Source organism: Filicampus tigris, chromosome 16 (genome assembly GCF_054856515.1).
Source record: "Filicampus tigris isolate MCC_2025a chromosome 16, RoL_Ftig_1.0, whole genome shotgun sequence".
NCBI lineage: Eukaryota > Metazoa > Chordata > Actinopteri > Syngnathiformes > Syngnathidae > Filicampus > Filicampus tigris.
In genome coordinates, this window is record NC_141232.1 from 2,562,136 (window position 1) to 2,587,352 (window position 25,217).

Below are 25,217 nucleotides of genomic sequence, written 5' to 3' on the forward strand. Positions count from 1 at the left end.
CTTGCCGACTGGGCGGCGGGCTGGCTGGCGGCCTAATGGGAAAATGTCTTTATTCCCTCATCTCTCACGCATCGACTGCACGGAACTTTGCGTCGTCATGGCGACGAGAGCTACGTAATTGAGAGCAGCAGAAGTCGCTGGGGTGACTCCTTACATTTGCACTCAGTCAATGAAGGAACGTGAAAGTGCGCGCGCGCTGCATGTAACGTCATATATGATGATGGCTTATAATGTGTGTGAGTGTGTGTGTGTGTGTGTGTGTGTGTGTGTGTGCGTTGGGGAAACGAGTCACCTGGTCAGTTGTGAAAGACTGCAACTTTTATACTGCTTGTCACATACAGCTATAGGCAATGCAAAACACACACATCTATCCAGTCTCCTCTCCATGCGCAAACCCACATACTCACCATTGTTAGAGTAAGCCTGTTGCCCTTTTGTTAATTAGACTAATTAACATACAAGGTGGCATTTGGGGCATACACGCACACACACAGCCACAGTTTGGTCCTCTGGGTTGGGTTATTGTACCTCTCGTTCTGTGTGCCTCATTTGCGGACGTCCGCAGGGATCTGTCCCTGGCTGCGGAGCGTTCAAGTGAAGGTGATTTAGTCGGGATTTTTGAGTGCTCAGCAGTTGGCCGAGAGCTGGGAGTGGTTTTTCTGGAGAGCTTTTTTTGTTTCATGTCACTGCTTGTTGTTGATGTTGTTGTTATCGTTGCAGGCTGCGGTTAGTCTTGTTCCTGCTGTTGTTGCCGCCGACTTCACCTTTGCTCCTCTGGGACACACGTTGCATGTGGACGGCGTTGTTCTCTGGCCCGCTAACCGGCTGCGCTTTTTTTTTTCTCGCCTCGCCCGTGAATTTCCACTGAAAAGAGTCAGCCGTCAGAAGTGTCCCAATGGTGCGTGTGCGTGTGCACTTGTGCAGCTCTCAAGGAGTTCAGCAGTCAAGCAGGACAAATTAACCCTTTGTTTCTTGTTTTTTCCCCTCCGCAGCCTGAGGTGCACGCACGCACGCGCACGCACGCACACCCCTGGCTGGGCTGGGACACGGCGAGCCGCTGAAGCGCACCGGGATGCGTGATGACTGCAGCGTTCCAGGTGAGGGAATGTGTTTGCTCCGCTCCTGTCAAGCACAGGAAGCATCACAGCTCAAGAAAACAAACAACTCCAATGCGAGTGAAGCGCAGTGCTCCACCAAGGCCACACGGACACCTTGACTGTACACAGATAAACACACCAACTGTTTTAAGAGCCATGTTTTTTTTTTTTTTTTACTTCAGTAATGAGAGATGCCTTCAGCATTCTGTGAACTAGTCGACCCTGAAGCTACACTAAATGTAAGCGATTCTGTCTTTGCCCCCCTTTCACACCTAAACAAAGCAACGCAGAAATAAGGGTAGTACTTGCAGCGTATTCTTAACAGCTGTTTTATTCATCGGCTTTGAAAAAGATAATAACCGTGGTAAACTTAAGGAAATGTTTTAAAAAAAAAATCAACAAGGCAGCAGTTTTGGGTCTTCAAATTGCATTTTGTAATCAAGTTGGTGCTGAGTGCAAATCTCTCAAAATGCATTCAAGTCAGTGGCTGGATTTACATTTTAAATGAAAACTGTGGAGCACTGATATTGGAAACATCCTGATGATTTTTCTTTTGTTTCAAGTGTTTTAATTGAGTTTTTCCTTTTTTTAAGATTTATTTTAAGGTTGGAAAAATGTAATGAAAATAATATACTTAATTACATTAAAAAAAAGTTGGCTCATGTTCACTATTAATACTAAGCTTATTTGATATGAAATAAAAAAAAATAAAAAAATACAAATACATTATGAAATTGTACTGCGTACATAATGAAAGTATAAATCTCTAGCAATCAAATCAGCCTTTGAATAAAAGACGGGCGAAAATAGGTTGATGTTAACGAAACATAAAGGAGATAATATGAAAGGATGATAAGAAAATATGATAATCATAATACGGTCATAGTAATAACATAAAATATGATATCATATTGATGGGGGAGGTGCCTTGTGTCAGCGAGACACTCTAGCATCCGGCTGCCAGATGGTCGTGCGGCGCGCTTATTAGAGCGACACACAGACGCACGCGCGCACGCACACGCAAAGCGTTGCCACATCAGCATGGCGGCGTGTTAACAACGTCGAGCGCCATTCCCATGTCGTTTACATCCTTTTCATTTCCTGGTCTCAGTCTGATGCTCACAGTTAATAGGCTGCCATGTAATGGCGCTCGTTAGCCGCGCCCAACCAATCGCGTGACACCTTGCCGGCGTGTTGTCTACAGGTACGCACGTCCCAAAATTCACAGGCGCCAGAAAGGCCTGCTGGCACTTGACAGCGTCTCTACATTCAGGATATACAATAGCGCACCCCGCCCCCACATTTTTCTCATGAGCCTCCTTGGAGCAACGCCAACGCCCCGTTCTCAATTGAATGTGTTTGGGAGAAACGTGGCGGCTCTGATTGCTCCCTCAAGGCGAAGTGCTTTGCTGGCGTGGCCCGGCGATCCATACGCCAGAAAAGTGCAGCCGGCTTTCCAAAGTGCTCGTCTTCTGGCCGCGGACGACTGTGTCCCCGCCCAGCGACAACAACGACAAGGAGATGAATTACGGAAGTAACAGCAAGGGCAGGAACAACGGGAAGAGAACGGGAGAAATGAAAATGTCGGCAACCACCGGAGTTAGAGGAACAGATAACAGTAATACCACAAAAGGAACAGTAACGGATTACCACTAACACTGAGAACAACAGGAACAAGAACACCGGCACTAACAAAATCTGCAATAACAAGAGCGACAGGAACAATGAAAACAACACCATAAAGAACAAAGGCGGAAAAAAAATCAACTGGGACAAGAACACCAGAAACAGGAACAAGAACAACCACGTGCAAGAACACAAGCAGAAACAACAAGAACACAAGGAACAAGCGAGTGAGGGCAAGAACACCAGCAGCAGAAAAAACACCTGGAACAGAACACCACGGCCATGGAAAAAACAACAGCACAGAAAAGCTACAGTATCAAGAGCAACAAAAGCAACAGGGACAAGAACAACAACAGCAACAAGAAAATCAGCAACAGAAATGAGAACGCGAATAATGACACCATGAATCAGGAACATGATCATCAGGACCAAGAACAACAGTAACAACAGGAAGATGATGAGAGTAACAAGATCACCAACAGAAAGAACAACAAGAGGAACAGGAACAAGGGCACCTGAAAAAGTAACAGTAAGGGAACCCCCCCCCCCCCCCCCAGCAGCAAGAAAGGCATCCTACAGACGACAGCTACCAGAAGAACAATAACACGCACGCAGTCAAAGGCGCGTGATTTACGCGTGAAGAACAGGCCCCCGCCGGATGAGACTGGTCTCCCGGCTCCCGCAGAGACGAACGATGACACGAGGCCGGCGCCCAGCCCGCCCGTCGATAAATATTGTGACGCAGAAGGCAAACGTGTATCAAAGAGTGCGTGTAAAATATCTGCTAACTCTCTAACGCTAAATCTTGCGCAACGCCTTCAAAGGCCACAAAAACGCCTTCCGACCTCACGTTGTAAAACAAAGCATTCGGATGGCAAGTATTCCCAAATCCCCACCTTCCTGAAGGGGTCATCTCGTCCGTCATCTGTGGCTTCTAGTTGGCCGCCTGCGTGATGAATCGGCATTTTCCTCCGTCCCCGCAGGTGCCTGATGGCAAATCTCCCTCCTTTCTTCACTTTTCACCGCCTGCAGTTGTGCAAAACTCAAATATGATGATATTCCGACTCAACAATTGTATGTTTGTCATCAGGAAGCAGATTGTTGTTTCGCTCAAACGTGACATCAACTTTAGTCATCGGTCCGAAAACCTTGGATACTTGATCATCATCATCATGCAGCCTCGCCCCTCAGTGAAGGCCCAAAACAACTCCAATTTCTTCTTCTATACTGAAATCTTGAAAAATATTCAAAGATTTCTTTTTCAGGGTTTAATCACTTCCTGTAGGTGTCCCAACACTTTTGCCCATAACTCAGTATTGTCATAATACAGTAAACAATTCTATACTGCATACATCGGCTTTCTTTTGCTTTCTTTCAAGGAATACAGTCGAACGATGATCCCGTGTTTTTTTGTCTCCCCCAGGCGGAAACGAGTGGGGTGTAAAAAGAAATGTAAAGTGAGTGACGGGTGACGGGGGAGTCGCGACAGACGCTCCAAAGCGAACGGAAGCGGTGGGCGTCCAGAGAGAAGGGAGGTTGTCACGGCAACGGGTGAGCACGGGCAGAAAAAAGACATACAGGAGCCGCCGCCGCCGCCGCCGCAGACGTGACGTGCCGATGCCAGAAAAGGGGATCGCGCTTCTCGGAGGGCTGGGGGGCCTCTTAAGAGACGAGAGGGCTCGGCCAGCCAAGTGTACTTAAAGCCTTTCGCTGGCTCAGGAGTTCTTCACTGTCAGGGATCCATAAAATTGGAAGGAAGGCAGCAGGGGGTTAGTCAAGGTCGTAAGCAGTTCAAAAGATGGACAAGGCAAACAAAAGAACTGGTCCAACAATTTGAAATTCCACCTTCATTATCAAGTGCGCACAAAACTGCCAGGAGATGAAAGCTCACTTGGTCCATTTTGCTTTTTCTTTGGCATTTTTGCTGCACGTCACTCATGAGCAAATCTTAGCTAGACTTTACGGTGACCCACATTTAGCAGTTATTGCGATACTAGCGGTATCATGATACTAGTGGTATTGTGATACCAGCTACATATGATGATGCTAGCAGCGTTTTACTAGCATGATTGTGTTACAAAAAGTATCCGGTATCGTCCTGACACTAGAGGTAGGTATCTTTAAAATGTTGACAGTTTGACCCTGGAACGGATTATTTTCGACAAGGCTGATCAGCTGTGATGTGGCCGGTAATCATTCGGAGACCGTGAGCGCGCCGATGCTACCTAAGCACTAACAGTCGCCGTGAAGGTCAACAGTCTTTTACTTTAAACTGGTGTTGCCATAGTGACTAATGGTCTGCTGTTTCCATCCAATCGGTATGTTTACCTGCAACTCTACTGCCTGGTTTGGGTGAGGCCAAATTTTGATACAAATTATTTGACACCATTAGCTCTATCGTAATAATTGTGGTGTCGCGATACCAGCTGTCTTGTGGCACTTGCAGTTCGTGATGCTATCTGTATTATGTCTGCGTAGTTTCTCAGTCATCCAGCTCGTGGTAATCTGCAATACTAGCTGTACGTGACACCAGCAGTATCACACGACAGCACTAGCAGTGTTGTGACACTAGCAGCATCGCACTACTAGCCATGGTGCGATATCGGCGGTGTCGCGATACTAGCTGGATTGTAACGCTATTGTCATACTAGCTGTGTAAATGCTGGGCACTGACATTAGCAGTATCATGAGACCAGCTGTTTCGCGATACACGGGGTCACCATGGTGATGAATGGTCCGCTTTTGCTGTCCGGTTCGTTTACGTGCGACTTTACTTCCTGGTTTGTGTGACACTGAGGCAAAAGGCAAAGTCTGCGAGCGCCGGGTGCCTCGCTGCATCCGTCCCCTGGCAAGAGGAGACGGAGCAGATGGACGGACACGGGAATGAGGTTGTTGTTGATGATGATGATGTTGTCAACCTTCTGTCCAGGAGCAGCCGAAATGAGTCAAATTGTCACCGCTGGCCGCTAATTGACTTAAGAAGGTGGCAGTGGCCCGCAAACAACTCCTGAAGTTGATGTACTTCCATTATCTCATTTGAACAGAAGCAGCATTTTATTTGTGTCATTGGATTGACCACTGGTGGAACGTTTGTGGAGGGAAGAAGGTAAAGTGGAGCTAGTAAGACTTGCAACCCTCTCCCACCCCCTCCATCTTATATTAAAATAGTCAAGTTTTCCCAAAAGAATGGATCTGTCATAGCTACAAAAAGTGGCGTTACCCCGGCGGTTGTTTGCGAGAGAATACAAACAAGGTTTCTGGGTTGGTTGTTGCTGCTTGCTTTTTATGCTTCCATTTGGACTCCCCCTTTCCCTTCATCATCACCAGCCTCCTCCTCTCCCTCTCCTGCTGTCTCTGTTGACTTCCTCGGTGTGTGTTGTGACACTTGGCGTAGGTCACGGTTTAGCCGCAATTAGTAGACAATCATGGCCCTCCACTGCAGGGGAACAAACACAGCAAACAAAGCGCAAAGGCAACTTCCGTTATCGTTTTCGTGCATCTACTCATGACAGACATGCCTACAACATTTCATGTTGCAAAGTCAAACTGGCTTTGGGGGCTGAATTGAAAAAAAATAAAAATAATGCTACCAAGTCCAATGGGTTGCCTGAGCCCCTGGTGTTGGCAACCCACGCTCCGGCACTGCTGGCTGCTAGCGCCACTTCCTGTTTATGACGCGCGAGTGACAGGTCGTCAAGTCCGCCTGGCAGCTTGTTAGCGAGGAGGCGGCCGTGAGGAGGGGAAAAAAAGGCCATGCTGAGACGAGAGCCATTCTCAGTGGTCACTTAATTAGCATGCACATGCTAATCAGATCAAAGCTAAGCTAGCAATTCTTACCTTTGATTGACACTGTCAGAGAATAGTAAACTTCACAATATGATTATGATATTGTAATGCACTGCATTATTACTTCTTAAAAAAAAATCTTACTGGATTGTCTACTAGAGGCAAGTCGTTCCTTGCCGTGGACGTTTCTATTCGTCAAATGGAGCCGACGTATGTCTTTATCACGGGTAGGGATGGACGTGGGTCTCATCCGGCTTGTCGGTGAATTGTTATGACAAACAGACACCATTAGAAGGCGGCGTTACATCGCTTTGGATTTGGGCTCAGCGCAGCTTTTGAGTCGAAGATCAAGACTAAATCTTGTGAGTCATGTCGCTTATCAGGGAAACAAACGCCAAGCCTTTGGAAGTCAAACAGTCAAAACGCTCTCGCTGGCAGTGAATAAGCGAAACGTAAACGTTAGTCTGTTCCGATTTACAAGCCGATTACGAGTAGATTTTTATTTTTTGCTTTGCGCAATGCCCCCTTTTGCTTAACAAGGACCGGGCAGGTGTGCCCAATGAATTGTCCATTGTGTGCGGCGAAGAGTCGCCCGTGTTCATCATGCGTCCCCGTGTCGGGTGCCCGCCGCCTTGCATGCGAGGATGGCGGCGGTGGGGCGTCTTGAGGGGAAAACGCGCCACTTTTCTACCGCTTACATAACCACGCAGCAGGCTGGCGTCGGGCCCAAACCCGAGGCTGAGGGACCCCATTCGCACACGCTCTCTGGAGGGACGCCCTCCGACCCCCCCCCCCCCCCCCCCGACCATCTAATCACTTTGTCTGATAACTCTGATGAGATTTCTCCTGATGGATGCCGTTTGTTACGGAGACGGACATCTCGCTGACATTCCAATTACATTTTCCTCACCGCCTGAACAACAAATCAAATCAGATTCTCTCCAGGAAAGCAGACGCAACGGAGCCCTGCGAGGGCAACGCCGTTTTGGGAAACAAACACGCTCGCCGGGCCTCGTTAGCCTCAGTGAGATGTTAGCGGCTTACGGGCTAAATGGCAACGACGACCGGTGTAGCTTCTTCTCTCATTCGCTCATCGCCAGATTCAGAAACATTTGGTGAGGTTTACAGTCAGCGTGGTATCGTGATACCAGTTGTGTCACCACCGCGGTCTAAAAACACTTGGGTCAAAAAGAACCAAATTTGGAGTCAAAGATGAACTGATCCACTATTTGGGTTCATTTGACCCAACTGTCTGGTTGTGACAGAACTTTAATGAGATATTGGTTGTATTAGGATACTACCAATATCATAATGGCGTATCCTGGTACTACTTGTATCGTGATGATACTAGCTACATGTGATACTACTTGTATCGTGATACTACTAGTATAGTGATAATAGCTGTATTGCGATACAAGCGATTTAGTACCACTAGCTGTCGCACGATGATACAGCTGTATCACCCTAACAGTGTCGTGACGCCAGCTGTATCGTTGTACTCGTAATTCCAGTAACGATAGTGGAACCACGCACACAGCTCTCCACACCGCAAACACCCCCATCAACACATCTCCAGGGACCCATCCAGCAGCGGTGGCAGCACTATTGTTACTATAATTATGACCTCATCGCAGCTTTAATAGCGCAGATATGATGCTATACGTAGGTAGCGCATACACATTACACACAGACACACTCACACTTGTCCACACACACAAGCACACGCACAGCAACACTTCTCATACATCAGTGTGTCTTTAGTAGGGGAGAGAGGGGGAGAGAGAGAGTGAGAGAGAGAGAGAGAGAGAGAGAGAGAGAAAAAGTGGGAGAGCGAGGCAGGGAATTAGTATTCCGAGCACAGGGCGGGAAGCTGAGAGCGAGCATCCAGCAAGGAAGGAGGAGGACGAGGAGGAGGAGGAGGAGGAGGTGGGTCCGGAATATTAGAGCGAACAGGAGGGCTGCCATCATTTGCTCCATTTCTCTCCGGCCTCGTCAGCTCATCCCGGCGCGTGCGTGAGAGGAAGAGAAAGAGGTGGGAGAAAACCAAAAGAAAAAATTAAAAAGCAACTAGAGCGCTGGGAATGCTTGCTTTTGTCGCTGCCCCCCAGCCCCTCCACTCGTGTTTTTACCTGACGTGACGGCAGCGAGATTCGTGCACGTTCCACGGTAGGCACGCACGCACCCTCACGCGCATACATCCCGCGACGTGCGCGCGCACATCAATGTTTCATGTGTGGCGCGCACGGCGTCCATGTTGCTTTTCTTTCTGTGCACCAAATGTAGATGCTCCAACTTAGTATTTTTTAAGAATAAAGAGCCAGCAGCAACAGCAGACGTTGTAGGATGACGCGAGCGCACGTCAACCCGGCGTGCGCGCGCGCGCCCGACAACCGTCTCCTTTCCGTTGCTTGCAGTTCCCGCGGGGCCACGCCCCTTTACCTTGACCACCGAAGTGATTCATGCAAATTGCAGGCGGTGCGCGTGCGTGTGCGCGTACACGAGGCTGCAAAAAAAAAAAAAAACGGCTCCTGTTCCAGCAGAGGTGTGTTTACATAGATATACATGACCTAGAGCAGCCTGTTAGGGCGCAGCTATCATTACCTTTGTGGCGTCAATATCCCGCCTGGCACGGCACAAAGACGGCGTCCGGGCCTTAAGACGAGCGGTGACGTGAAAGTCGTGACCTCTACGTTCCGAGTGTGAAATCGGTTCGTTTGTGAACCGAAAAACGCCAGGAGGAAGGTGGCCCAGACAGAAGCAATCGAAAGCAGAAGCATCCCATTAGGCAGAACCGATGGATTAGGCCGCCCCGTCGGAGATAAATGAGCCAACGTGCGCTCGTTTAGTCACCCAAGTCCTAAAGGAAAAAAAAACAACTATTGACGGGGTCGGCGCTTTGTCAACAAATAGCCGTGTCGTGTAGCTTTGTAAACAACAAGCTGTATCTTTGTAAACAAAGAGGCCGTGAAGGTGATTGAAGGCGGATGGTATTGATCCATATCATTTCTCGCCGGAACAACAACATGTTTTATTCAGTGTGCATGCCACTGCTGCTGTGTTTGGCTCTAACGATGGCGCCTCGCCATGAGAAACAAGCGCTGTCCAAATGTCGGCATTCGCGCCAGTCCCAAACACGCACCAGGTGAAAGGAAACATTCCGCTCTGCCGGTGGGATCTTCGGTTAGTCCACATGGAAATGTCCTCATCCAACCCCTTGTCACCATTCCCAAATAGCCGAGGTGTAGGAAGAAATTCCATAAACCTGTCACTCTGGAAATAATCCCTCATAAATCTTCTGCCTGGGTTGGGATTTGTTAGTTGCCTGTCATACCCGCGCTTTTATCTCCAGTAGACTTGATTATTCTAACGGTCATCTGACTGCACTGCCTCGAAAGATCTGCAGCTCATTCCAAAAGCTGCAGCAGAACAAAGAGATCACAATTTATTGGCATTTTACTACAAATTCGCCGTCCGTTTCCGGGTTTCCGTTTATCCTCCATTTTGTCCGGCCGGACCAAATAGCGATCGCCTCTAGGCCACTCCGACTATTATTTCAAACGGGCTTCCCTTAGCGTTTCTGACTACCAACTTTGACAAACTAACCCCCAGCCCCCACCGGAATCTCTGAGTCAGGGAATTCCATGGTTCGTGTCTTCTCTCTGTCAACCGTTCTTTTAATCCAGTCATTTCTAAATCAAGTCAAGGTGCAAAGAGAGATTCCACAATCCCGGCACTCTGGAAATAATGCCAGTTAAATGTTCTGCTTCAACTGAAATTGGATGATTGCATTAATTGGAAATCTCAAAGCAAGGGAATTCCCTCATTCCTCTCTTTGCTCTCTTCTCTGCTATTTCCCAAAATAGCCAAGGTGTGTTATTCACACCGGATTAAAATATTTGACATGCCCACCGCTTTGGAAGTAATCCCTCATAAACCTTCAGCGTGGGTTGGGATTTGTTGTTAGTCTTTTTCAGAATCTCTGACTAAGGGAAGCCCATGATGCTCATCTTCCGTCTCTCCCTTTCCTGGGCATTCTTAAATCCACCCAAGGTGTTAAATAACCCTGTCCGCATTCCATAATCCCGCCACTCTGCTAATAAACCTTTTGTTCAGGTCGACGTTTGTTGTTTGTCTTTACCGGAATCTCCGATCATCGTTTTCATCTTCCCTCCTGCCATCTGTACTCTTAATCCAGTCATTCCCAAATCCAGTCAGGGTATGAGGAGGTAGTCCATATTCCCACTTTTATGCAAATAATCCCTCATATGCCTTTTGCTAGGGCTGGGATTTTTGTTGTTGTTTCTATTGATCAATTCCAAGCATGAGAAGTGGTCAAACAGTTTGAGTAACTTGAAAATGTATTGAAAGAGAAATACAGTGAATAGTACCATACCGAATTGAACCGAGCCGAAATCTGTAATTAGCGTCATTCTCAATTGGTTATGTGCTTTGTATTTTCTGCTCCGTTGACGATTATGTAAATTTCATGGAATTCTCCGCCCACCTGTGTTGTGGGAATTCCAGTCAACTGCTGGGAATGATGCAACATAAACACCTCATCGGCTTTACGGCCTCTTGAATTGTCCAAGTAATGGCGGGATGTAGTCGTTAAAAAAAAAAAAAAAAAAAAAAAAAAAAAAGACGACGAGAGCTTGTTAATGATTAATTGGAGGTCGTCGGTGGAATTTTTATCATGGCCGCCCTGCTTTCCGCCTGTTCCCCCATAATCTGACCGCCTATTATCTCCCGTAATTTTCCTTTTGCGCGCCATAATGAGAAGGCGACCTTGTCCGGGCAGCACGGCTGCGACTGGGCGGCCCACTGAGAGTATCGATCGCGAGCGGCGCGCCAGTCAATGGAGCATCAGCGGGAGGTTTTGTGTTGCCGCGCGTACACAAAAGGCTCCTTTATCCCGCAGTCATGGAAGTGTTCCGCTTCCGCAAGCCGCACATACTGTGGCTGAGTTGGTTAGCCATTTTATCGGTAACTGGAGCCTTACAAGCCTCCAGGAAGCATGTGAATTCTCACAGCCAATCAGCAAACAAAATAAGAGCTCAGGAAAATTGTACAATACCAACCTGAGATGACCAATTTGGATTTTTTCTTAAGTAGAGTAATCGCCAGTCCACCGGAGGGGCCTGCTATTTTTCAGATTTTATTTTTTCAGTGTGTAACTATATTTTGTTCTCCTGTTTATTTTGGGTGTAATTCCACTGTCAACCAGGAGATTGTGGCACACTATTTTGTTTGACACAATATAGTATCGTAGATTCCGAACAAGAAGAGTGAAACAGAAGTACTTGAGCACAGTTCAACGCCTCTTCGATCCTGCTTTTCACGCCTACGAACGTAACCTCGAGAGGAGAGCGGATTACCGTCGTTACTTTATTCAGCGACAAAAAGAACACATTCTGTGCTGAGCTGAACCAAACCGTACGGATGTAGATGTTGGATTTATCGTACCGTCACCAAATCAAAGGGTGCTAAGACAGAGGGATGGAATGACGTCAGGACTGATTAGAGTGAAAAAATGCATACCGAAGTGACCCGGGCCATACTGCTAAGCGGTAACAGGACATGAGTGGATGTAAACAATGTCTTTGAGCAAAGCAATAAGCCCCAAGACCGCCGGCTTGTTCGCTGCCAGCCGGCCATTGCTCATAGTGAGATGTTCTCATTTAAAAGTCACTCAGACAGATTTACTGGGGCGGGGCTCCATGTTAGCAATATTGGATCTTTTTGTTGTTCCCCCAATTTTGGATTCCACAACACGCTACCACGGCCAGATAAATAGACTTAAGTGCTTCTCCCTTCGATGGACTGACGTGACAGTCTGCGTCCATTCAAAGCCGGCGGGACCGTTCCCCTGCTTCATTCTCGCCCCATGCGGCGGACTGGCTGATTGACTGATTGATTGATTGACACATTGACGAGCACTCTGGCCGCCAGCTGCCACTCAAAAGACAAATGTCTCCCCGAACGGCATCCAGCGACCGATGGATCGATAGTCCTTGTTCGCTCCGACGCGCTCGGAGAAGTCGCTGCTCAAGACGGCCTCCCGCCGCTCTTTTGCCTGTGATTGATTCGCCACCACTGACGTATTGGACATGACATTAGGTACATGCTTAAAATGGCGGAATCCAGCATTTACTGTACCGGGCCAACCAGTGCTACCAAAAAGGATTCAATCAAACCGTTCTACTTGGAGAAATTGTGGATTTGCAATACCAGTGATACCGATAACGAAAGCGTGCTAAAACGTGAGGTGTTAGGTTTTTGAAATTTCGGGTAGCTTCACAAGGAATACAAGGAGAAATTAGTCTGAACCGTATTAAACAGCTCTAATGTATTATAGTGTGTGTGGGTGTACCTAATAAAGAGTCCTGTACGTGTGGTCGATCTTCAGTTATCCCTGGAGGCGTTCAGGCTGTGAGAAAGGGAGAGTTTCAGGCTTTGACCCGTTTTTTTGACAGAATAAGTTCAAAAACAAAAGTTTCCCCGGGAGCTAATTAGCATGCTACTTAACGTGTTGGCATTTTCAACTTTTTATGATGATTTTCGGCTCTGATGGGTTTCTTGTATTCGTGTGCTTTCAGGTGATGTCAGGCAGCTTGGAGAGTCCTTCCGGGAAGTCCGCGTTGATTGGTTGATTGCTTTCCGCTGGAGGACAAAAAAAAAAAAGCAAGCTGCTTTAGCAACGCGACAACATGCTAAAGGTTACCCACACGCTCCAGGCATTAACACACACGGACACACACACACACGCACACACACGTTGTATTGTACACGTCTGCCTCTACTGTTGCTTCATTTAATTTGACATGATCAAAATGCGATCATTTAATTCCAGTGGAATTTCCTAGTACAGCATCTCAAGAGGACTTCCCAGTATACCTTTGAAGTACAACATCCCAATAGAATTCCAAGTAAAATCTTTTAGAGCTAGACCCTGACAACCTGACAATCCAGCATCCCCATCGAACATTCCAGCGCGAAGACCTTTGTTGTTGATTTGTTTTTTTCCAGTCCAAGTGAGCCGGCGGGGTGGGTCACTCCTTCATGGGCCCGTCATTCCGGTCAGCGTGATCCGGCCCCGACGTTCGCGGGCCGAGCCTCTTCTGTCGGGCGGCGGGCCGAGGCGCTGCGCTGTGACTGGCCGAGTGCGGGCGAGAGTGCGATGCGGATTGGAGGATGTCGGGCGACTGGGATGAAGATTTGTGCAAGAAGGCACTGATGCTGGTGGAGGAGCTGTGCTTCAACTCGCCTCGCGGGCACAGCCAGAGCGAACTCTGCCAGGAGTTCAGCTACCTGCTCAGGGGGCGCAACAGACAGCTGGACGCAGGTAAGGAATCTGGACCCAACCCTGCTAATTGCTGGAAATGACCATTTACTCTACTAGCGCCGCCGTCACCGTTATGAAAGAGTGGTAAATGTGAGATGTTGCGTGTCTGGTATTTTAGGCCTCTTTCGGGGAAATGCGTAGCGTACTAAAGTGAACCGAACTGTACCACTCAGTGGAAACGAGAGTTTACCATACTAGCCAAACTGATGGGAAAAAGTGAGGCTTTACATGTCTGGTACTTTTATATCATTGACAAAAGAATATGCCCCAAAAAGCCTGTGTTACACTACAGTATTTGGCGGCAACTCGGATTTGGATTGCGATTTGCCGAATTAGAAGGCTCAATAAGTGCGATGTGTCATATTTGTGATAGTTTAGGACTCTTGAAGAATATGGTGAAAGGTCAAACCGAATAAAACTACTAGTCAGTGGAAACGGACATTTACTGTACTAGCGCAAATGATACAAACAAAGAACATACAAAAAATGGTTCATTGGATCTAATATTTTATGACTATTTACAAGAAATACACCGAGGAATGTGTACCGTAAACCAAACTGGCTCACTCGGTAGGAACACAGATTTAATGTATTAGTGTAATTGATACCAACAAAAAAGACAAGAAAACTGAAATGTTAACTTTTCGGATAGTTTCCAATGAATACACTGCGAAATCCATAGCGTACCGTACCAAACTGAACCGAACCGTAGTACTTTGGTGGAAACAAGGACTTGCGGAACTAATTGAACTGAAATTAACCAAAAACGATTGTTTCAATTACTCGCACCACTTTTATCAACTAAAAAGTGTGATTTCAGGCGTTGCCTCAAAGCGAACCCAACCAAAACGTCACCACTGGGTGGCCTACCGACTGCTGTCTATGGAATGACACGTGCTGAAGTAAGCTAAGGATGCTTTCCGTGCCACGTTTGCTGGCTATGATCTACGTCGAGCGCAAACACGTTAAAAAGATGCGTCAACATGCGGACGCATGAAATATTCATGGGCGCATCTCGTTTGTTTTACGAGCCCCCGAAGACTCTCGCTGCGAGAGCTCTTTGATTGTTAGCTCCGCCGGACTCGGCGCTCGTCGGTGCGCGTTCCGGAGTCGAACGTTCTTATGCAAATTAGCGTCGCCGCCGCCGCCGCCGCCGCCGCCGCCGCCGTGTAGATTAGCCCGGATTGGTCGCCGCCTCAGGAGATTTGCAAAGAAAATGTCACGGCGAGGCCCGAGGCGGTTGTGTCGGAAGTCTGCGAGGGCCTCGGAGGAGCGAGAAGGGCCGAGACGGGGAAAGCTGCCGGGGAAAAAAGGCTTTGTAAGCGGAGCGGCCAGCTTTGACGCGCGCGCACTCCCCGAGCGGTCGCAAGAGGACGTGATTGACAGCAAGTGTTGGACGCCATCGCGACATAGAGGCTTTTGTTTTAGAAGGTTTCCTTTGTTCAGTAGTTTTTGATAAATGTTATTTTTGTTTTTTGTTGTTTGACACATTTTTGTTTTAATTTGTCACATTTTTGGGGGGTGTTTTTGTCATCATTTTGGTTCAGTTTTTACCTTTGATGATTTTTGGTCACTTTGTCTTTGATCCTAATGATCTTTGAAGGTTTGCTATTTGACTTTATTTTGTCTTTGGTTTTGGATTTTTTTTTTGTTGTGTTTTGTCTTTTTTAAAATTTACCTTTGCTAATTTGTTTTTTTTTAATTTAGTTTGTTATTTTGGACTTGATTTTTCTTGTTAAGTGTTCCACTTTGGTGAATTGTCAATTATCATCAATTATTTGGGTTTTGATTTTGGTCTTTGATGATCGCTTTTGTCTCCGGCTCGGTCTTAGATTCTTCTTTTGTTTATTTTTTACTTTTTATGGTTGTTGTTTTTGTCCTGTTGTTTTTTCCCCCTTAAATTTCTTCCTTTGACGGGCGTTTTTTGTCTTTGATTTAGCTGTTACTTTTTCTGTGATGATCATGGTATTTCTTTAAAATTGTTAATTTTCTTTGATGTTCATTATTTTAACTTATTTGCCTGATTGTTTTTGTTCTTGTGTGGCACCACAATGTGTGTTGTTGTTTCCATATGAGGTGTTTGTATTGAGGTTTTTATATTATTATATTATATTATTGATGTTATAGAATCGGTACATTATTAACAATTCTTGATGTCTTGGCTCCCTTTTATATACCCGCTCTATCCTTCCTCTGTCGCCCCAATCAATACTTGAACCTTTCTCATCGCCCTTGCCGGCCTCGGCCCTAAATCATCGCCAGCTTGCTTTCTCCCACCTCTCCTTCACACGTGCTCGTTTTCATCAACTTCCTCGGGACAAAGGAAAAGCAGGAACAGACGCGCTTGGCAACAAGCGTCTCCGTCCGTCGATTTGCGTCCCCGAAGGCATCACTAATATTTTTCCCCTCTCGTGGGGCTAAACGAGGCGAGTGCAATATGAAAAAGCCCTCTCGAATCTCCTCCCACGCCTGCGTCTTCGCAGTCATATCGCTGAGGAACAAGTGCTGATTAATGACATACACAGACTGATGAATAATTCACAGGAGGCAGGCAGGCAGGCAGGCAGGCAAGCAAGCAGGCAAGCAGAGGGCATCATGGGAAAACTGCCAGCAAGCAGTCAACGTTTTCACAATTCTACCGGCGTGTGATTGAACATCTTGGCCCGAGAAAAGATGACCTTGAGAAAGAAACACTTTCGTATTTATTTGATAACTTGAGTCCAAATGGAAGCCTCGCTTTCAGAATTGTGTGACTTGGGGAATTGGGGCCTTTGTCAATATGGAGGGAATTACAAACAGTTCCAAATAGCAGTCAGTGCTAGCATAAAAGCGTCTGGCATCCGCTAGAAAGAAAGAAAAAAAATAAAATCACGAGAAGTGAACAGCTGAACATTATTTGGGGTTAATGAGAGGCACCTTTTAGAGCTATATATAGTATTTTTTTTTTGTTTTTTTTTCCAAATTTGCCGTCAAACTTTAGTGCACGTGGTCCTCGCCGTCACGCCAACAGGAGGCGATGTGCGCTGACATTGCACATTTTCATCATGCGTCTCCTCACTTGCTCGCTAAGTGAGCGTCCGGCCGAGTGAAGTTTGAAGTGGAGGAGACGCACGAAGGAGGAGAGAGGCTTGTTGTTTCGATTTAGAGGAGAGCGCAGTGGAAGCTTCACTCTGAAACAAAGTGAAGAAAAAGGAACAGCACTGTAACAATCCTCTGCGCATTTTAATCTCGTGTGCCTAACAGCGGAGCAAATGCTTCACTTGATCCGACGCCCATTTCCCACTTGGTTATTAATAGTTTGTATTCAACTAATTAGCTTTTTAGCTGTTTATTTGTTAGTTAGGCAATCATTCACTCAGTCAGTAAGTTTATTAATTGGCTAGTTTCTCAGTCTGTCATTCATTTAGTCGGTAGATTGGTTGGTTGGTTGTAATGGTTGGTTGGTCTTTCAGTTTGTGTATTAGTTATTATTAGTTGGTTGATAAGATTGGTCAGTCAGTCAGCAAATTTGGTTATTAGTGTTTTAGTTAGTCAGTTAATTGGTAGGTCTGTCACTGATTGGTTGGTTAGTTGGTCAGTTTTTATCAGTTACTTAGTTAGCCATATAATTAGTTGGTCAGTGAGTCAGTCCGCCTTCAACTAGTTACAGTAGTTAGCCAATGAGTCAGTTAGTGTGTTAGTTTTTTGGCAAGTCAATTATTCAGTCAGTCAATTTGTCAGTCGGTATGTCAGTCAGTCAAAGAGTTGGGTGGTCAGTTAGCTTGTTGGTGGTTTGCTTAGTTGGTCAGTCAATGTGTCAGTTGGTTAGTTAGTTTATCAGTTAGTTAATAAGTCAGTCATTTGATTGGTTGGTCAGTTTGTTAGTTATTTGGTTATTAGTTAATTAGTTGTTTGATCACTACTAATTGCTCAGCCATCTAGTTTGTTTGGAGTTAAGTGTTATTTCGTCAATAAGTTGTTGCTTTGCTAGATCGTTAGCTATTAGTTGTTTATCGTTTTGTTCGTTGACTGTTTGTTAGGTAGGTTCTCTTGTCAACTACTTGGTTTGTTTGTCTGAGAGTTAGTAGTTTAGTCAGTTAATGAGCCACTTAGGTATTTTGTTAGTTGCTTGTTAGCTACTGAGGTTAATTTGTTTATTAGTTAGTTTAAGTTAGTTTGTCAAGTAGATCTTTCGTTTGTTACTCATTAGTTATTTAATCAATTAGCTTGTCGTTACTGCAGTTACTTAGTACTATTATCCATGTGCGAATCAGTGCCCTGGCTTTCCAATCAATGTTTGGCTAACCCGCGGTCGATGTTGCGTTTGCAGAGATCTCGGTGAGCTTGCTGTCGGTGATCGTGACATTTTGCGGCATCGTGCTGCTGTCGGTGTCGCTCTTCGTGTCGTGGAAGCTGTGCTGGCTGCCGTGGCGAGACAAGGAGGGCGGCGGCCTGAGCCTTACCTCGGGGCTGCTGCCGGGGAGCGCCGGCGTGGGCGGCGCGCCCGGCTCCTCCTTTCTGCCGCCGCTGCTGCAGCGCAAGGAGGGCCAGTCGTCATCGTCGCTCTACCCCTCGCTCGGCCAGCAGGGGCAGCACCACCCGCACTTCTCCGACCTGGTGGGGCTGGAGAGGGGTGATGGCGGCGGCGGCGGTGGCGGCTTGGTGGGTGGTCCGCATGAGACCCAGGAGCATTCCTACCTGGACATGGACTCCTACCCCAACAATGCTGGTAAAGTAAATATTTTTTAAATGATTTTCTTGAATATATATTTTTTTAATCTTAATTTATACCACAAAATATTTTTTTATCTGGAACAATGTGATTTTTTTTTCCTCCTTAATTTTTTTTCTACGAATAAGTTTTTGCTGTTTCACTTTCTTGAAATTTTTTTTTTCCTTGACAAATTAGACTTTTTTTCTTGAAAAATATGCATTCTCTCCCTGAAACAATACGATTCCAGCTGTAGCTGTTATGAAATGCGCTATATAAATAAAGTTGTATTGTATCGTATTGTATTGATGTCAAATGTATTATCTAAAAAGACAAAAATTGTTGAAAAAGTACAATATGACTTCATTGGTCAAATAATGTCCTATGTATCATAACAATTTGATGTCATTGTACGGCTCGTGTAGAGCTTTTCGTATCTATGGCTATCATCACATTTCCCTCGCACTTGAGGAATAAAAAAACGTACTCAAATTGAAAACAATTATTGACGTGTTTTTCGTTTCCATTTCCACTGTAAGTGATGTTGCTTTGCTTCTTGTTTTGTGTGTGTTTTTGTTTTTTTGGTTCAGGGACGCTGAAGCTGAGCCAAACGTCTCCGGATGTGCCCAACTCCGAGGGGGGTGCGCACCCTCACAAAGATCTGCCCAACGCCGTCTCCCAGCAGCAGGTCACTGCACGGTCAGTTTAATGACATCACTAATGACATCTTCGATTGACATATATCAGTTCATGACATCAAGGATTGCGGCTTGGCTTGGCTCAGTCAGCATCCAAATGTTTATCGAAAAAAATATGACTTTAGTCTTGCAGAATTACAAAGTTCCTCTTGGGGAAAAAATATTAAAGCATTTTGTCTTGAGTTTAATCATCAAATTCACTCCCTTTCCTTATAAAAAGCCTTAAGTGCACTTAACACTTATTTAGTTTTTATTAGACGAGGCTTGAAATATTGTTTGCAATAAGGTCAGGCTACTGGAAACGGTCGCACTAGAAGCGGCGTCACTTGATATTCCGTTGTGTGTGTCTGGTGCGGTGTGTGCGTGCGTTCAGGCCCAAGCCGATGACTCACCAGCTGTCCAGTCCCGATTTCCACGGCGAGGAGAAGGAGCAGGTGACCAGCATCGGCCAGATCAAACCCGAGCTGTACCGGCCCAAAGGTGACCAGGGCGATGGCAAGCAGGGCGAAGCCTGCGGCAAGATCAGCTTTCTGCTGCGCTACGCCTTCAAGTGAGCGTGCACGCACACTCGCACGCACACGCACGTCAGCCAAGTTGGTGGGAAGATGCTGAATCAGCGTCTGTGCTGAGCCCTATCGACTTTACGCTTGCTTGCCACCGCCTTCAAAACAGCCTGACTTGACGTACCCTTTAAAAATTTGAAAAACATCAATTATTTTTAAAGTTACAAGATAACTTGAAAATGCTGCGCACCCCCCACCCCTAGCCCCTATGCCACTAGAAATGTGAATGTTTCTTGGGGGAAAAACACATACTTTAGTCTTAAAAACAAAACATTTTTCTTTAAAAAAAAAAAAAAAAAAGCATTTCTCTCTAAAACGTTTTCCATGAATAATCCCCCCAAAATCTTCAAAAACAAAAAAAAAATTAATGAAATGAAAAAAATATAACTATACTAAAAAAAACTTTTTTTTTTTTTTTGCTTAAAAAGGTGACAGCATTGTACGTGAGCATGCCCAAGGTTTTGCAGAATCGTGAGGGCATCACACGGTGGGCGGAGGTGGCGTTACACCCGGACAAGATATGGCCTATTCCCGCGTGGCCCGTGTGTCAGCTTTTAATGGACTTGCCGATTGAATCTTTGTGCCCTGGAGGAAAGCGAGGAAGATTGACTCTGTTGTTGTGACGCCGGCAGGGCCCGTCGGTGTTATCACGCGTTAGCAACATGCTATCACATACACACACACACACCCACACACACCCACACACACACACACTACTCCACTTTGGCTCCAGTAATGAGCCTCCAGAGTGTGGCGTATCATATCATAAATCATCTTGCACTGGCCCTCATAAATGGGCCACATGAATGCTTTTCATCATGAGGCCATCCCGCCGCCTGGCTAATTCCCGTCACGCGTGTTTGTGTTGGTGTGTGTGTATGTGTTGTTGCGCTTTCAAGCGGCTCAGCATTTATAATTCATGCGCCGCCTTTTACTTTTCTGACCATCAGCATTTTGCGGCGCCGTCGCAATGCTTCAACGTGTCGCAGCCGCCGCCGCCGCCACTGCCAGCTAAAAAAAAAAACAAGAAAAAAAAATGTCAGGAATGCGAGCTTGTTTTTAAAAAACACCCACATTGTCAGCGGCACTTTCCAGTAGCTCGCAGGTTCTCCTCCAGTAGAAGGTCTCGAAAATATTAGGCACGGCTCGATCACAATATGCTAGCAAAACGATAATAAAACCTTTGCTACACTTACGCTATGTCTACCAAAACACAAGTACCCAATCTATACACTAAAAAATGCTAAGCAGTTTTCCTAACCCGCTCGCTCACTGGGTAGCTGTGGATTTTGAGCAGATTGGGTTACTTTTGGGTTAATTATGTTGACCCAGCAGATTGGGTTGAAGATTGGATTTGGGCGTACTGAAATGTGTCCAGGCTTTGCTCACTCACACAGCAGCCAAGGTCGTCGCCATCATCCCCATCCGGGATGGAGCATGATTGCGTGCCATTGCTTATAATTGTCTTAACGGAGGTGAACACGTGTGCGGCGATCGGCCACTTGGTCGCCTTGTCGACAAGCTGGTGCGGCGAATTTGCGGCCTAAAGTTCACGGCGAGCGGCTAATGAAGTGGCGACACGCCGGCTAATAAGTGCAGACGCCGCCTAACGAGGTCTGATTAGTGGCCGCCTGCTAATTAAATACACCACGTAGCGACACACGCACACGCACCGGTTGATGTGCTATTCTGGTCCACCGTTGCTCCAGAGACAAACAACCTCCCACCTTGTTATTTATGTACACAGTCACGCCAGGTGTGTGTGGGCCGAGCATGTCTGGCGTATTAGCCTAAACGGCTATTTTTGTGTGTTTGCGTGTGTGTGTGTGTGTCAGCACGGAGCAGCTAGTGGTGAAGATCCTCAAGGCGTTGGATTTGCCCGCCAAGGATGCCAACGGCTTTTCCGACCCTTACGTCAAGATCTACCTGCTGCCCGACCGCAAGAAGAAGTTCCAGACTAAGGTAGGCTTACCTGAGCCAAGTTTTCTGCCTCAACAAGCTGCCGTTGATGATTGAAACAGGAATTTGGGCATGTGGAATTTGTTAACATCAACAAGGTTATCTTTTGGGATACTGGATTCAGGCCTTAGCAGTTTGCTGCCTAAACAGGCTGCTGTACAAACGGAAATTGGAATTTTGTTCTGTGGACTTCAGGTCACAGGATTCTCTCCTGACTGAATTGCTAACCCTAAATGGGCTGTTGTTGGCATTGAATCAGGGATTTGTTAGCATTGGTTAGTTGTGTAGTCAATCTTTCATGAAGCAATGGAGCAAAATCAAATCAGGCCCAACTAAATGACTGCCAAAATAGGTTGCGATAGACACTGAAAACAAGGAATTTTGTGATCTGGAATGTAAGTTAGGTTGCTACTGCATGTGTTGAAGCAACAAAGTCTAATGGAATCAGGCCCTCATTTAGTTTGCTGCCTGCCTGATCGCCGTCCGCTCCATCCGCTTCCCGTTAGCTCGCGCCGCTAACAGGAGATGATGGTGCGCTAATAATAAGCGGGAGTGACAGATCCTCTCAGGTTGGATTTAAACGACCGAGCGAGCATCGGAAACCAACGCCTCGTTGTCGTCTTTGTTCATTCCATCAAACGCTTCAATTGTTGCGGTGAATCAGCAAACTGCACAAAGAGACGAAGTCAATGTGCTCGTTTTAGCGGCTTTGGATGTCTGCGGAGCAAACAAGAAATTTTTGTGAGACACAATATGACGCTTTTAATGAAGGTTAATTGGATACTCTGTTCCCATGGAAAAACGGGAGAAATTTAATTTTGCGCTCTATGGCTGGTCATTGAGGTTGCGCGTGTTTCCCAAGGACGTCTCAGTGAGTACGACCTTGCAATTAATCAAGAGGTGTGTTGATGTGTAGTATGTGTGGGGCCCTTTTTTGTTTTAGGGGGCTTACAAAAAGTGCCGGTCGGTTTGCCCGAAATGTGGGAATGAAACATTAGTAGCATCAAGCGTCGATGAGAGGCGGGAAAGGCGGCCAGGAAAGAAGCGAGGATCAGTGAAGGTGTCACAGGAGTTAATAGCTTCTGTGGAAACCAGGCAATTGTGCCAGTCCCTTGTGCGTGTGTGTGCGTGCGTGCACGTGTATCCTATTTTTCATGCCCTAGGAGGGATGATGGTACAAGGTTTGAGAGGGAACAGACAGAGAGGAAAGAGAGAACAAAATGACCAAAGACAACAACAGAATCAGCAATAGCTGCTAGTACCTGGTTGCAGGAAGCGGTTGATGAACAAGAAGAAGAGAGAGAGTGAAAAAGAGGACAATAACACTCGTTAGGAACTGGTAGAGAGTGAAAAAAGCCATAAAAAAAGAAAGACCTGGTGAAAAGTGGTTGGGGAACCAGGTAAGCACTTTGTTGGAGAACCAGGCGCTAAACAACGGGGAAAAGAAACAACGAAAGGTAATAACCAAAGACAACAACAAGACCTGTTGGAACTTGGTGAAACAGCCTGCTTATAAGGACAAGAGTTCAGAGAACCTGAAGCAGAAAAGAAACCACAAAAAGCAACAACAAAAGATGACTTCCTTGCGATTTGTGTACTTTGTATCCCCGCAGGTGCACAGAAAGACGCTGAATCCTGTGTTCAATGAGACGTTCCAGTTCGGTGTGCCTCTGAACGAGCTCCACTCCCGCAAGCTTCACTTCTCTGTCTATGACTTTGACCGCTTCTCCCGCCACGACCTGATTGGGCAGGTGGTTGTGGACAACTTGCTGGACTTCAGCGAGGGCAGCGGAGACAAGCCAGTGTGGAGGGACATCGTTGAAGGAACGGCGGTGGGTCTCCATGATTGGTCGAATTTGAACAGAATCAGATCTAAGGCCAAGTAAATGAACCCCTGCTGTCGTCCATTAAAAAGAATGTGTCTTAAAATAGGACCCAATTTTGGTTCTAGTAATAGGTAATTTGTTTAGACGTGACTAGTATCTAAAACAAAGGACGAACGTAAACCTCATTATGTGGATCTGCCTGGTTTCTTGGGTAAAGACCTAAAATAAACGTAGGAGGACTAGCAGAACCTAACTGGTTTCACAGCTAACATGACTAACATGGACCTAAGAGGACTGATGTACCCTTGTGACCTTGTGTTCACATTGCACTGTTTAAACCAGAGCGAGACCATACCAAACAACCAGTTAGAGGCCCAGGCACTGCTGACTCAAAGGGCCTGATCAATAAAATTCTTTCATTAATAGCTCATCTTTTACATTGCGTCTACTTGCTTATTTTTAAAAAGGCACATTTTACGTTCACGTATTGAATATTGATCCGCGGTTGACGTTAAGTCCTTGAGCCCTCTACTGTCTGCTGTTCTAGCATGTTCCTTCAAAGTTACTTTTGATCAGCAGTGCGGACGCTGCCATGCATCTGATTGGCCGACTGATCAACAGCAGATGCATGCAGCCTGCAAATGAAGAAAAAAATGGCCAGAGTCCATTACGAATGAAATATTCATACGAGACAACTCATGGACTCTGATTTATTAAATAACTCGCAGAGGAAGTATCGATCCAAAAGGGATGCGAGGCGTGAAAAACACAAAAGAGACGTCGCCTCCAGTTGGCAGCGACAGATTGGAGCATGATTTATTTACAGTGACACATCACCCAGCCGCCTCGAAACCCACTAACAACCTTCTTCCCACCGACCGCCACCACAACACTCCTTTTGATTTCTGTTTTATCTGAATCCACAGGAGAAGGCCGACCTCGGGGAGCTCAACTTCTCGCTATGCTACCTGCCCACAGCCGGCAGACTAACGGCCACAGTCATCAAGGCCACCAATCTGAAGGCCATGGACCTGACTGGTTTCTCAGGTAAAGAGCAACATAGAATTAATTTGGACGTGACGTAAAGGATTAATGTCGGCCTAAAAGATCTAACATGGAAATTAGTGGTTTTTCAAGTAAATAGTGAACGTAGGTCTAAAAGGATCAACTTAGACTGGTTGACTGGGTTAAGGACCATCTGGAACTATGTGGTTTTCTCTGGAAAATACATGTGGACCTGACTGGTTTATCAGGTAAAGGACTACCACAGACTTAACTAATGAACTAATGAGGACCTGACCAGTCTGTTCAACAAAGGACTGAAACACTGATGACTAACCCGGACCTAACTGTTTTTTTTGGGTAACAGCTTGTTTTTTGGCTAACGAGTAGTTTCTCAGGTAAAGGAATAATGTGAATTTAACTAATTTCTTGGGTAAAGGACTCAACAGTATCCGATCAGTTTCTTCTGTAAAGGGCTACCTGGAACTACTTTGTTTTCTTTGGTAATGGACTCATATAACCTTGACCAGTTTTTCAAGTAATAAGAAATGTACACTTGACTCATTCTTCTAATAAACTATTATTGAGAACCTAACATGTTTCTCCTGTAAAGGAATACCTGTAAAGA

General features: G+C 46.1%; 1 protein-coding gene and 2 long non-coding RNA genes across 10 annotated transcripts in view; 2 read left to right on the plus strand and 1 right to left on the minus strand.

The window, feature by feature from the left end:
• LOC147134045 (uncharacterized) lies at nucleotides 1-4,266 on the plus strand. The gene is made up of 4 exons (XR_015090065.1): nucleotides 1-142; nucleotides 721-898; nucleotides 993-1,097; nucleotides 4,147-4,266. It is a non-coding gene; the product is annotated as an uncharacterized LOC147134045 (long non-coding RNA).
• LOC147134046 (uncharacterized) lies at nucleotides 291-22,837 on the minus strand. 7 transcript variants are annotated; one of them, XR_015090060.1, is made up of 6 exons: nucleotides 19,632-22,837; nucleotides 18,294-18,556; nucleotides 13,053-17,021; nucleotides 12,880-12,936; nucleotides 3,620-6,159; nucleotides 291-1,122 (listed from the first exon to the last, which is right to left on the minus strand). It is a non-coding gene; the product is annotated as an uncharacterized LOC147134046 (long non-coding RNA). The 7 variants fall into 7 exon arrangements; XR_015090059.1 differs by having other exon boundaries at nucleotides 13,036-17,021; XR_015090064.1 differs by having other exon boundaries at nucleotides 3,620-3,749; nucleotides 5,944-6,159; nucleotides 12,880-17,021.
• syt3 (synaptotagmin III) overlaps nucleotides 8,410-25,217 on the plus strand; it is a 21,903-nt gene continuing 5,095 nt past the window's right edge. Inside the window, exons 1-9 of one of the 2 annotated variants that reach the window (XM_086055043.1) lie at nucleotides 8,410-8,675; nucleotides 13,106-13,225; nucleotides 13,536-13,851; nucleotides 18,161-18,559; nucleotides 19,132-19,240; nucleotides 19,613-19,789; nucleotides 21,638-21,764; nucleotides 23,375-23,593; nucleotides 24,514-24,634. In XM_086055043.1, coding sequence (XP_085911169.1) covers nucleotides 13,701-13,851; nucleotides 18,161-18,559; nucleotides 19,132-19,240; nucleotides 19,613-19,789; nucleotides 21,638-21,764; nucleotides 23,375-23,593; nucleotides 24,514-24,634 — 1,303 coding nt within the window. In that variant the 5' untranslated portion in view covers nucleotides 8,410-8,675; nucleotides 13,106-13,225; nucleotides 13,536-13,700. The remainder of the gene's footprint in view (nucleotides 8,676-13,105; nucleotides 13,226-13,535; nucleotides 13,852-18,160; nucleotides 18,560-19,131; nucleotides 19,241-19,612; nucleotides 19,790-21,637; nucleotides 21,765-23,374; nucleotides 23,594-24,513; nucleotides 24,635-25,217) is intronic. The other variant, XM_086055044.1, reaches the window with a different exon arrangement.